Source organism: Triplophysa rosa, unplaced genomic scaffold, assembly GCF_024868665.1.
Source record: "Triplophysa rosa unplaced genomic scaffold, Trosa_1v2 scaffold193_ERROPOS471461, whole genome shotgun sequence".
Classification (NCBI taxonomy): domain Eukaryota; kingdom Metazoa; phylum Chordata; class Actinopteri; order Cypriniformes; family Nemacheilidae; genus Triplophysa; species Triplophysa rosa.
This window is the reverse complement of record NW_026634209.1, coordinates 1-13,436: the sequence shown is the minus strand read 5'-3', so window position 1 is coordinate 13,436 and position 13,436 is coordinate 1. Positions and strand designations below refer to the sequence as shown.

The following is a 13,436-nucleotide window of genomic DNA, read 5'->3' as shown; positions in this document are numbered from 1 at the left end:
GAGAAAATGAAATTATTTTATACCGTAGATCACGATGAGCTGTCTAAAATCATTAGATTATCTAAATTAACAACATGCATGCTAGACCCTAAACTTACAAATCTACTGAAAGAGATGCTCCCAGAAATTATAGATCCTCTTCTTAGTATTATTAACTCATCTCTGACATTAGGACATGTGCCTAAAGCATATAAGGTGGCTGTTATAAGGCCCCTTGTCAAAAAAACCCAACTCGACCCGAGAGAACTAGGGAACTACAGGCCTATATCGAATCTACCTTTCATATCTAAAGTTCTGGAAAAAGTAGTTTCAACTCAATTATGCTCCTTCCTCCAAAGGAATGACATCAATGAAGAATTCCAGTCTGGATTTAGAGCATGTCACAGTACAGAGACTGCTATGATCAGAGTTACAAATTATCTGCTATTGGCGTCTGACAGAGGTTGTATCTCGTTATTGGTGCTGCTAGACCTTAGTGCTGCATTCGACACCATTGACCACAACACACTCCTACATAGACTCGAAAATTACGTTGGCATTAAAGGAATAGCTTTGAAATGGTTTAAATCTTATTTATCCGACCGTTTTCAATTTGTAGCAATAAACAATGAGGTGTCACGCAAATCGCAAGTCCAGTACGGTGTACCACAGGGCTCAGTCTTAGGGCCTCTGCTCTTCGCATTATACATGCTACCTCTAGGAGATATAATAAAGCGACACGGAGTTAGCTTTCACTGTTATGCTGATGATACTCACCTTTATATTTCCTCGAAGCCTCATGAAACACAGCAGTTCCATCGAATAATGGAATGCATAGGCGATATAAAAAACTGGATGAGTAACAACTTTTTATTACTGAACTCGGACAAAACAGAAGTGTTACTTATTGGACCGAAAACTGCTATAAGTAACAACCAAGAATACTGCTTAACTATTGAGGGATGTTCCATAAAACCCTTGTCGTTGGAAAAGAATCTTGGCGTTCTATTCGATAGTAATCTGTCATTTGAGAGCCACGTCGCCAACACCTGTAAAATTGTGTTTTTCCATTTTAAGAATATATCTAAACTACGTCATATGCTGTAGTTAATTCATGCATTCATGACATCAAGACTAGATTACTGTAATGCTCTGTTAGATGGTTGCCCTGCAGGCTTATTACAAAAACTCTAACTGGTCCAAAACGCGGCAGCTCGAGTTCTTACACATACAAAAAAGTATGAACATATTAGCCCGGTTCTGTCAACCTTGCACTGGTTACCTATAAGGCATCACATTAACTTTAAAATCTTGCTTATTACCTATAAAGCCCTACATGGTTTAGCTCCTCAATACTTGAATGAACTCCTTTTGTATTACAGTCCTTCACGTGCATTACGCTCTCAGGCGTCCTGTCAGTTGGTAATACCTAGAATTTCAAAATCAAGTGCAGGAGGTAGATCCTTTTCCTATCTAGCACCTAAACTTTGGAATAGTCTTGCCTGCACTGTCCGGGAGGCAGACACACTCTGTCAGTTTAAATCTAGACTAAAGACGCATCTTTTTAATCTTGCATACACTACACTTCCATAATATAAATCCTATGAGGGTTTAGGCTGCATTAGTTAGATCAACCGGAACCAAAAACACAACTGATGTACTTGTTGCATCAAAGAGTGCAGAACAGTACTCTACTCTCAGCCAGTATTGTCTCATTGTTCCAAGGTTACCACAGCGAGCAGGATGCAGTTCATGCCCAGACCTGATGGTAGAGCGGAGAATGGGAAGTGGCGACCTAACAAGAGCTGAGATGATAGAGCTGGATAAAGAAGGACGCGGTCACCTGACACGTCTTCACCACTAAATTTCAAATGCTATTAGATTATTAATGATAATCTTAAAACTATCATTTTCCTTATTAGTAAGTTTATTTATTTTTATTTAGCCTTGTTGTGCAAGCTCTGTGGAGCTTGTGCAGAGGCAGCAGCTTTTGCCAGAGGGGAACTGGAATCTGAGACACAAACACAGACACACTGAGACACAGATTAGACTAAAGCAATTTCCATTTGCTCTCCATTTGACCTCATTATATTGGAGAAATAACTGAGATATTAAAGATATCTCATCTGTGATTTTTATTTCTTATAGGATATTTTATGTATGTTTATGTATTATTATAAAATGTTACAATTTAGGACACAGACAAACATTTTTTTTATTTTTGAGCATTACCAAAATATACAGTATTTGTAATGCTCACGTATTGCTCTTTGTTGCTCAGGAGACTTGGAAAAAGAAGTTCTCAGATTTGGTTTCTTAAAAAATTCTATAAAGAAACAAAAAAACAAACAATTAAGATAATTATCAACACACAGTAAAGTTATAGAACATATAATACTGTTGGGTTAACATGAATGGCACAGTTTAGATCATTTGGTTTCTAAAAATAGATCTCTGACTTTTGATCACAGACTTTGGTATCTCACAAATCTGCTCAAAGAGTGAGACTTGGCTAAGATGAATTTCTACATGAAACACACGTGACGTTACTGGTGTCTCATGCTCAGCACAAAAATCTGAGCGGTTGGAAACTCAAGCAAGAGTCTCCATTTACTCTCAATGCTGTCTAGGAGACACAAAAGAGATATTAATGAGATCTTGTGATTTTCTTCTCCTACTTGGTCTATTCTTGCTAACGCAGCCTGTTTAAAGAATCCTCTTTGACTTTAGGTCTGAAAGGATGGCAGATATTTTAGACGCTGGTGCTGACAGCAGGGGGAGGGGCGACTCGCAGGGGTCAAACTGCATCGGCATGCGTTCATTGTCCGTGAATGCGAGCGGGTGAACGTGTATGCGAGAGGGTGCGAGCTAATCACACTTAATGCAAACGGACACACAATGAGAGAAGAGTCCAGACTGAGGGAGCGTCGCAGAGACAGAGAGACAGAGAGAGAGAGTGAGAGTGTGTAGATATCAGTTTAAGTCGATGATGAAGAAAAGTGATTGTAGTGGGGGTGTGATAGAAGATGGAGGATGGGTGGGCACACTTAAAATGATGAGATGCAGAAATACAGCTTCAGACAGACAGACAGAGAGAGAGAGAGAGAGAGAGAGAGAGAGAAAGATGGGTAGATTGAGAGATGAGGGTGTGAAATACAAGACACAAAATTAAAAGTTTTCAAGGTTTTCCAAGTTTTCCATACACCACAAACCTCATGGGATGCATCCTGATATCTTTTTAATCAGTAAGAACCGTAAAGTTTTGTTCTTAAACAAAACAAAACAAAACAAAACAAAGTTCTTCCAGCATTTAATTCCTTCAAATCAAAATTTTATCAAATGTTTTCCTCTTTTTTAGGAGATGCACTGCAGAAGTGTGTGAAAAAGTTTCTTCATGCTTGTCGGTGTTGTGCTAAAGATAAGTCAAATATTCTTACAACATTTAGGAGGAAAAACAATAAATAAACATGACTACAGAGATGTTGTGTAACTGTGACAGTACACTGTGATAAATGTGTGAGGATGAATGTGTGTGTGTTCATTGTCGCTCGTGTTTACGATAGATTCACTTTCACGTTTCTCCCGAACTTTCGCTTACACATTCGCTCATTTTCACAAAACATCACAGGACCAAAACAGTGTTCTCAAACACTACCTCAATGTTTCCTAAATTTGACCTGGGCCGGTAAGCGACACTATAGAAACTCCCACACCAGCCCAACCTACCAATTCTGCACAGCTGAGCATCGCTAACATCAAGAAATGTATTGTTTTTTTGTGTTCATGTGCGTGTGTGTGTGTGTGTGGTTTAATTAAACTATACAACTACCTAGAAATGATCATAATAAAAAAAAAGTTTTTCTAAATGCATGGCTTGGACTGAATAATAAAAAACAGCCAATACGATGTCAGAATAAATGTGAATACCTTCAATATTGCTTAAAAAGCATCTTACGGTGAGACCTCAAGAATCTGCTTCCTAAAATCACAACATTTCTGGAAATTCTACACAAAGACTGATTACACAGAATATAAGTTTTAATTTAATTTGGATTTTTTTTAGTCACAACATTATTCTTAAAGTTACATTTGTGTTTTTCAATAGATTTGATTAGTTTACTATTATATGAAAAAAAGTGATTCTAAACTTGACCGGGGCTGGATAGACTAGATGTGCTGTCTGTTTTATTCTGTTTTGTCTGTGAAGAAGCATTTTTTAATATACTTTGTACACCGTACACAGTAAAAATAATAAAGCACTTTGAAGCTAAATAAATAATTTTTTAAACAGAAACTAAGCTCAGACAAAAATATAGTACTCGAGCTAAAGCTAGACGTTTGGCAAGAACTTTACACAGACTGAAAATGAAGATATAACATTTCACTCTTTCAACTCTAGCTTTTCTGTCTTTCTCACAATGTCACAGTTTCTGTGTTCTTTCATCTTACCATGGTAATAATGTAAGAAGTGGCTCATTGAGGAAACATACACAATGCTGTATTTGCAGGCAAACCCCTATGAGGGAGCTGTGAAAACGACACTGTTTTTCTCAAGGCCCTTTCACATGTGCGTGTGTTGTGTGTGTGTCAAGAGGAAAGACTGCAAACACAGCTGGATTAAGATCTGAGGACACCAAAGCTATTCCACCCCCAAATACAAACACAGAGAAAGCAATAACCGGACTGGACCTTTAATATCCATAGAAACTTTTTGTTACACAAAAGTTTTTTTGTGGTGATAAAAGTTTTTTTCCGATTATATAAAGGTAAGAAATAAATGGTTCTTTTAAGAACCGTCTGAATGGTACTTCAAATAGTTTTGCTATGGCATTGCTATACCTTTATTTTTAATGAAAGGTATGGTTGATATTTTGCAATTCCTCAACCAATTTGAAACTGTTTAGCATGTTAATAAAGCTAATTGAATCTTTAATGGTGTCACACACAGAAGTTGCCAATATGTGAAATGTCTCATTTGCCAATGAATCGTTCTCTGGATCTTTTAAAGGATTCAGTCGATTCGCATTTGCGAAACATGTTGGACAAAAATGTCAAGCAGGAAAAATCAAATTCAAACTTCATTTTCAGTACAGTTTAAATTGCTGTTCTGTCTTTAAAGTCAAGCATCACAACATCATCACATTTATACAAGGATTTATGGCATTCGCATCGCTTTTGACCTTAAGAAAAGATATCAAGTCAACACAACTACGACTGCAAGCAACACTTGAAATACAGTTGCATGCAAAAATCAAATGCACACACACACAAACAGGCACGTTCACTTTTGCTTTCATGGCTTTATATTCTTTGAAGTGGCCAGCAGAGAACAACAGCCTCACTTTACACACACAACACGGGGCTACTGGACACAAGAGTTTGACTGTGTCAAAGGTCCTGTCATAACCACATCAAAGACACACACATACACACAATCCATAAAGATAGATTGCAATGGCCATACAAAAGAATATTTGATTTGCTTCTAATGCAGGGAGATGAAAGAGAGCCACAGCATGGGCCAGAACGAGGGCAGGGCAACACGCAGAGAGCTCCATTTACCCCCGACCACCGCACCCTTCCCCCTCAGCAGTTTTATCACCGCTGGGGATTTATCATGCCTTCAGATAACTTTAGTGGTGTGTGTCACCAATCTTATTTTCCAGCTTAATCCTAACCTTAAAACTAGATTTTACAGACATTTGTTCATTTTAATGCATCTTCTGACATCTGCCCTTCAGATTAACATATTGCTATTAAAATGTAAATGAATGCACTTCTGACCACCTTAACAATTGCACCAATTGTATTCAAATTAAGATTGATTAGATCACAATAATGACTTTTGACTACATGCACTTTAAATGCTGGGTTGTTTTACTTCGTGGTTGGGTAAAATACGGCAAACCAGATTGTTGGTTAAAATTAAGATAGAAATGTCCGTATTTGCCCCAACCAGAAAGAGCCCAGAATGTTTTGGGCTTTGTTTCAGTAGGATTTGTGTTCTTTTGGTTCCCATTCGCCAGATAACATCCCACCAATAGAACCTAAGTAGAGACCCACATTAAAGTTTCTATTAAACTATTGAAGTTTAAAACCATTAAGCGTCCCATTCCAACCAATAAATCCAACAGAATTTCTGTAATAGTTTCAATTTTTTACCAGCAACAGATGGTTGCATCAGATTTTAAAACCGGTTCATCTAAGCGTCCAATCGAATCTAATTGGCTAAATTAAACATGCGTCCCTAACGACACAAACCCATGTTATCTTTCAAATCCTTTCCATAAATTCAGTGGAGGCTGATTAAATATTCTTCAGTCGTCTTCACCCCATGTGAATAGAAGAGATGCCATTCATTAGACTCGATCCCCACGCCTCCAGCTCAGTGGGAGTGGTTTAAAGTTCTGTCCAGTCCTCAAACTCTTGCTGGTCTGCGGCGAGACTTCACTTCAGTCTGTAGCTGCACACAAGGTGTCCATCACGCGCACCGGTCACGCGGTACGGACTTATCGGAGGAAAAGAGAGGGAACGTTAAGTGTAGACAGATACTAAAAGAGTATGGGACCAGGAAATTTGTATTGTTTTTAACTACAGAGTTTTGAAAGTAGGGGAGAGAAGGACTCGACGCGCGCTCGTCTCTGGATAACTGGAGTGTTTCTTTACGCGCAGTTATGGAGGTTTCGGGTTTTCAGAGTTTCGCGGTTTGGATTTCATTTCTGACGGGGTTTACGATGGCAAATTACTCAGAAGACCAGTGCAGCTGGAGAGGAAGGTAAATATCTCAGACAAAAATAGCTTAATTCTGGATTTGCATTCCGTAATGTTTAATCTGATTCAGTCTTTCAATCCCCTGCGCATTTTTTGTATGTTATGATTTTTGTGCAATTTAAAGTGTGCAAATTATGTTAAGAGGATAAAAATACTTATACATTAGTGCCATATGTTTTCAACTTTCTGTATCATGTCGGAACGGTGCAGCATCTAAATGCATCTTCAGGCCATATGAATTGGGTGCAGCATCTAAATGCTTGCGCAAATGCGCGCACGAGTCAAACACAAAGCGCAAAAAAGTTAACTAAAGGGCTTAGTTTGTAAAATATTAGAAAAAACGCGGATCTGTAGGAAACATGTTCCGTTTCCTCAGTCTTTAAATGGCTGAATGCGCATTTTAAGTAGCCAGTAGGGGGCGATTGCATTTCCTTCAACTTTACGCATCAGCCAATTACTCACGTTTTGGAGTGACTATGATACTTGAATAAATAAATGGCTTTTTCAGTTTCTGTTTTTAGACTGAATACTTCACATATTGAGTCAGAGTTTTTGGGTGTTGTTTCTTTAATGTCTTTCCATGCCTTTAGGTATAGATATTCTGTAATATTCCCTTAGTTTAATCTCTTACTTCTACTCTTCTTCTGCAGTGGTCTCTCTCAAGCGGCCAAAAATGTGGAGCAGGTTTGGTTGAGGTGTGCAGAGGGCTCCGTTGAGTGGCTGTACCCCGCCGGAGCTTTACGTCTTACTCTTGCGCCCCGGCTGCCATGGAGTGCCATGGGACCGGGCGAGTCCAGCAACCGCCCAGTTTCAGCCTGTATCAAGCCGGATCAGCACTGGGGTGGTGCACAGCTCTACCTGGAGCGAGATGGTGTCCTGGAGCTTCTGGTGGGAGATGGTGAGGAGAAACCCCATTCGGCACACGTGCGATGCTTCAGTGCCGTGCCTGGAGAACGACCGGCCCTATTCCTACAGGCGACACCTCACCAAGACATAAGCAAACGCATAGCGACGTTTCGCTACGAGCTGAGAGGTGATTGGACGGCACAGTTGTCAGTCAACACGGATCTGATCAGCAACGAAGGTGAATTTTCTGCAAGCATAAAATATTGAATCTCATTGCAAATTGATTGCATTTCACAATTTCATTACACTTTCATTGCATTTTACAGTTTGGTATGTAGAAAGTATTTAATAAGATTCAAATAAAAAAATGAATATGCAAGACCTAAACTATGAAACGTCCAAGGTTGGAAGCAAAGATCTTTTAAAATTAAAATTGCTAGTGATCTTTGAGTAGTTGGGGGGTGGTAATCTGAGGAACCAGAAAAGATTTAAAGGACCCAACCCATCCAAACTTCATGAACAGAGGATTCATTCAGTCTTTGGCTCGACTTGAACTCTTCATGAGTTTAGATTTAATCCATCACACAAAAACAACAGAAATGGCAACAAAGTTTCAGAACAAGCATGAACGAGTTACAAAACTTTTACATTTAGCCGGTGAATGCGATTCTTTACATGTACATGTTGTTACAACATGTTTGTAGGTCATCTTGGCCGTCCAGCGACTTCAAGCCAGCGGTGAGAAATGGGGGTGGGAGTGTTTGGATTTGAAGAGAGGAAAAACGAGGGGGGGAGGAGGAGGGAAAGACGGACAAAGAATTGCATGAGAGCGCAGTCGCCGTGGTAACGGGGGGGTAACCGGGGGGGTGGGGGGTTTGGGGGAAAAAAAGATCTTTTGTTCAGAGTTTTGGGAGCAGAGAGGAGAAAGGAAAGGACGTTTAAAAGTCGACTTTCTCTCTCGCTCGCCCACACACACCTGTTGCTTTCTTTAAAAATGCAAGTGGGGCTGCACTTTTCACTTGGAAATAGTTGGAAAATGTTAAGAAACCCAGAGGGATCATATAATGCTCAGATGTTTTTCTTTCATGCCTCAGGAGATCTGACGGAGTTCGTTGTGTCTCAGATGTTTCTCTTAAAATTGCTTAGGAGAAATAAAAATGGAAAGAAATGTGACAATTGTTAAAATACACAAAGAGTATAGTGGTGTAAATGAATGTAGAAAAATCTTGATTTGAGTCAATTTGATGAGAAATGTTTGAGTTCATATTGAGATCTCTTGACCTTTGATCTCAGCCGTGACAAATCTGAGGTCAGTTTGAGACATAGTTGACATCTCTTCTGCAACTCTAACGGAGACACGTTTGAGGAGAGATTTCTGGCTCTTTACTTAGGAGTAATATGACGCAGGTGAGATTTAAGCAAAATGTAAATTTGCTCGCCATTTAATCTCTCACCGATGTCTAGGAGCAATAAGTGAAATATTAAAGAGACCTCATTTGTGAATTTTTATTTTTTGTGGGTGCTTAAAACTGCACTTGTTTAAACATGGGTGACATGCAAAATGTACCACCTGATACCATTACTTTACCATAGTACTGCAGTTATTTTTCTGTCACACCTCACAAGTTTGAGGGGAGGTGGTAGTTGTTGAAATGAGAGGATACACACCTCTCTCTCGGTCTTTGATCAGGTGAGATAGGTCACACCTAACAGGAGGTCTTTCCGCCCACACAACACTTAACAAAGCTATAAAGTAACAGCTGCACGTTAATCATCGTATCATGTTCTAATAGTTCTTCCATGCGACTGTCTGACGTCTCAGTCTCATTTTCTCTACAGGAGCTTGCAGGCCGTGCAACAACACAGAGATTTTGATGGCCGTGTGCACTAGCGACTTTGGTAAGTGCTTGTTATTTCTAAACACTTGTGTAATTGTTCAATTGACAAAAGCAAATAAAAAACCATGACAGATCAACGTTCACCCCAGGGCTTTTAAATTGCCCCTTGGGGGTTAAAACCAATCGATTTCATCACACGCCCAAATCCGTAACATCTACGCCCAAATTTCAGCGAGCTTAACAGCAGGTCATATCTTTAGATATATCAAATGAAAACAATTGCCTAACTTAACTTTCCTCTGTGTCTTCAGTGGTTCGTGGAAACATCCGTTCTGTGGAGACCGACTCGAACCTGAGAGCGACGGTGATCAAAGTCACCACTACGAGAGTCTACCGACAGAAGATTGCTCTTTTTCCCGATTCGGGTCGTCTGACGCGGTCCGGGGAGATTCGGACGGCACTTCAGTGTGGCGTTCGGCCTGGACCCGGGAGCTTTCTGTTTACTGGCCGAGTGCACTTTGGAGAGGCGTGGCTCGGGTGCGCACCGCGTTATAAAGACTTACTTAAGGCGTACGAAGACGCCAAACAATCTCTTACTATTCCCTGCACCCTGGTCAACGACTGAGCGAAGAACCAGGGACTTAAGTGGATGAAACTTGGCGGACACTTGAACGGTGGGACCGTTACGCTGTGTGAGAAGAACCTGAAATCTCTCCTGGATTTTGCTGAAAGAGAGAGGGATGATAATGGTTGAATGACAGGAGAAGGATGAAGAGAGAGTCTGAATGTTTGAGACACAGAAGGTCCCGGTTTATCTCTCAGTTTGGGGACCGTGACAGGACCCCTTTCTTAACTCAGGAAGTCTTCTCTTTGGACACTTTGTGATATCAGAAATATCCAAAGTCCTTGTGACGTAGAGGACAAAGTCGAACTCCACCTGTGTGTTGAGTTCTTAAATAAGCTGTACGCAGTGCATGTAGCGCAGAACGCCAACGAAAAACATTTTGATTTGCCATGCTTTATATGAAAAGAAACTTTTTAAAGTCAGAGTTTATATATTTTCAATTTCATTTATTTTCTAAATTTGCACTGGTATGAAGAAGAGGACGACAGGTGAGAGATATAAATGCTGCAAGCACTGAGAACCAAAATGAATTTGACTATATGTAGCATAGCAGAGAAAGAGATTTCTATACATAGATATATATAGAAATATATATATTCTATAATATTGAAAAGTTATCAACTATGATGTATATGCTAACATACAAGGAATAATAACAAAACAGATGAAACAGAAATAGCATATTAATCATTTCACGGTTAGACGGCGTGTCGATTTCCTCAAGCTTAACATCACCACTCCCATTTTCCAACAAAAGTTTTGCGGGTTATGCATTCAGAGATGGAAATACCATAAAAGTTACGATTGTGCTGGCCTAAAGTTGTTGTACATGGTGAAGGAGGCAGATGGAGCACTTTTCCCTAAAAAAAAAAAAAGAATTATTGTCTTTACTGTCTGTGAAAAAAAAAACTGTCAAAAATCACAATGACCTTCTGTGAATAAACTTCTGTCAGTTTACAGACACATCATCAGGGTATACTCAGAAATCTAGACAAGGCTGGACTTCATCTTTAGTTAAAATATATATGTCAGTCTTTACTGTGTATCTATAAAGATGATAAAGAGTCTTAAAACCAGATGTAATGCTTTGTAAAACGCAATACTGACGCTAATGCTGCTTCTCATTGTAGTTTCACCATCTGAGCGCTGCTGTCCTTCATCTCATTCTGTTCATCCACTTTTGCTTTTCGTTTCTTTTAATATCAACGATGTTTGTGCACTAAACGAAACAGCAAACCAAACGTGAGCGAACAGAAATGCAAAGCTGCCATATTGTATGCTTTCTATGTGTGTTCATGTCCGATACGTCTTTAACTGACTGCTGTACGTAGTAAATATATATATATATGTGAGTTTATGTGGATATTGATGTACATAAGATGTTTAAAAAAAAAACTGGACGAAGAAATATTCTGTTAACATTGTAGTTTGTACTGTTTGTTGTCTGTTTAAAGAAAAATAAATTATAAAAAGCAAAACTCATACCTGTTTGTCTGTTTCTGGTGAAGCGCTTCTCCATTTTGCCTACAGTGTGTGTTTCTGCACATTAACAAGGACACAAAACATGAGATTTTTGTAAGCATAATAGACTTAATTTACACTCATATAGGCTATGTGTCAAATCTATATTAGTTTTAGATTATGTATAACCATACAGTGTAGTTGTAAGGTGAATAACAGGAAAATGAGGAAGGGTGTTGGTTAGCTATCCAGTGTGTGTGTGTGTGCGTGTGTGCGTGTGCGTGTGCGTGCGTGCGTGCGTGCGTGCGTGCGTGCGTGCGTGTGTGTGTGCGTGTGTGTGTGTGCGTGTTCAGGTGTACAGTTTGTGTGTCTGTGTGTTTGGGTTTGGCCTTCCAGAGATAGAATAGGAAATGAGTTTAGCCCGACCTTCAGACAGCCGCCCTGACCTGCACACACAACACTGTGTATTTATATCCATACACACATCCAATTATCAGAGTATAACAAACTTAATTTAACACCCACACTTTAACCTATTTCTCTCATCCTTAAGCACTGAAAATTCTGTCCACACTGGATATGGCGCGACGCGACAATCCCATTAGAACAAGCTTTGTCGTGTCGCGTCGCGCTGGTTGCGTCCGGTGTAGACACGGTGTAAGGATGTAGAGAAGTGTAAATGTTTAAAATGTGATTAGTAAGTGAAAGGATGGATGTATTTAGCATTTTTTTCAATATATATTCATTTATCTATATTTATTACACGGCTCGTTGGAATGCTTGATTCGGATTGGCCAGTCGCAACATTTGCAAGTTCGTTATTCCAAGATAACAACCTCTCAAAACTAATAATACACGGTAACCCAGCAAATCATTTTGACAGGCTTTTTGGACAAATTAAATATAAATACTGCATGTCTTTTAATAACATATATGACATTATATTTACAAATGATTAAACCAAATTGCTTGTTCGTGACATTTGAACGTCGTTTCTTATCTTAAAGTCACCATGAAACGGAAGTTGCGATTGACTTTTCCGTATCGTGACGTATATCCGAGTGAAACGGCTTCTGAAATAAGAAAAAAATGTAGGGCGGGGCTTTATTTGCCCTTCCCTTTTTGATTGGTTTGTTGTACGTTGGGCCTGGAGGGGAGGTCTAAAATGCCATGCCATTGGACAATCAGTATAGTCCTACCTCTTTTTTGTTGCTTACGTCATGTGGTGAAGAGTTGTTGTTGAGAGGGGGAGAGGAGCTTAATGTTTTTGATTAAAGTCAAAATGAATTAAAAAAAAATGGTGTGCACGGATAAATCATTTACAGTAATCACTGCAACACTGTGTAAAACACTTCAAATTTTCCTGTTTGATTTCTTGGTGACTTTAAAACCGGTAAAAAATCTGCATTCGGTAAAAATGAGCTAATAAAATATTTAATGTCCAGTTTGTTCTCATGTGGCAAGTAGCCGTGTAATAAGCAGGATAATATACAAGCAGCAGGCTGTTATCGCAAAATAAGTCCCTCCAGTGTGATACAAGACCACCCGCTTTGCGTCGGGTCCGGCTGCCTGTACATTATCCTTTACATATACCACTGATCTATATAAATGACTGGATTGCTCAGGCTGCCGCGCCGCCATGTTGGTATGCCCTAACGTTCTATTGAATTAATAGAGTTATCACATATTAATAATAAAACAGTAACTTACCAGTCCCTGTTTTTATATCTAAAGTCTCACAGTACATTCTTACAACGCAAATGTCTTAAGCATGTAAAAATGGTTAATTATTTAAATTCAGGGATTTTCCCGTCTTATTGGAAATAGAGTGAGTTACATTCATTTTCATTACAGTAGCGTACATATCAGATCAGAAGACTAACGAGACACCTCAACATGACAAATGTGATTATTCT

The 13,436-nt window shown here is 39.3% G+C and overlaps 1 protein-coding gene across 1 annotated transcript; it reads left to right on the top strand.

Annotated features, from left to right (window-relative positions):
* Positions 1-6,411: 6,411 nt before the first annotated feature.
* metrn (meteorin, glial cell differentiation regulator) lies at positions 6,412-11,530 on the top strand. The gene is made up of 4 exons (XM_057327243.1): positions 6,412-6,754; positions 7,401-7,834; positions 9,436-9,495; positions 9,746-11,530. The coding sequence occupies exons 1-4, from the start codon at positions 6,654-6,656 to the stop codon at positions 10,057-10,059; spliced, it is 909 nt and encodes a 302-aa protein (XP_057183226.1). The 5' UTR covers positions 6,412-6,653; the 3' UTR covers positions 10,060-11,530.
* Positions 11,531-13,436: the final 1,906 nt, after the last annotated feature.

Bases quoted from the DNA above. Each gene is read 5' to 3' on its own strand.
- metrn (XM_057327243.1), top strand. From the start codon at position 6,654: ATGGAGGTTTCGGGTTTTCAGAGTTTCGCGGTTTGGATTTCATTTCTG. The intron at 6,755-7,400 runs GTAAATATCTCA...CTTCTTCTGCAG, and splicing joins CAGTGCAGCTGGAGAGGAAG to TGGTCTCTCTCAAGCGGCCA. The intron at 9,496-9,745 runs GTAAGTGCTTGT...CTGTGTCTTCAG, and splicing joins CGTGTGCACTAGCGACTTTG to TGGTTCGTGGAAACATCCGT.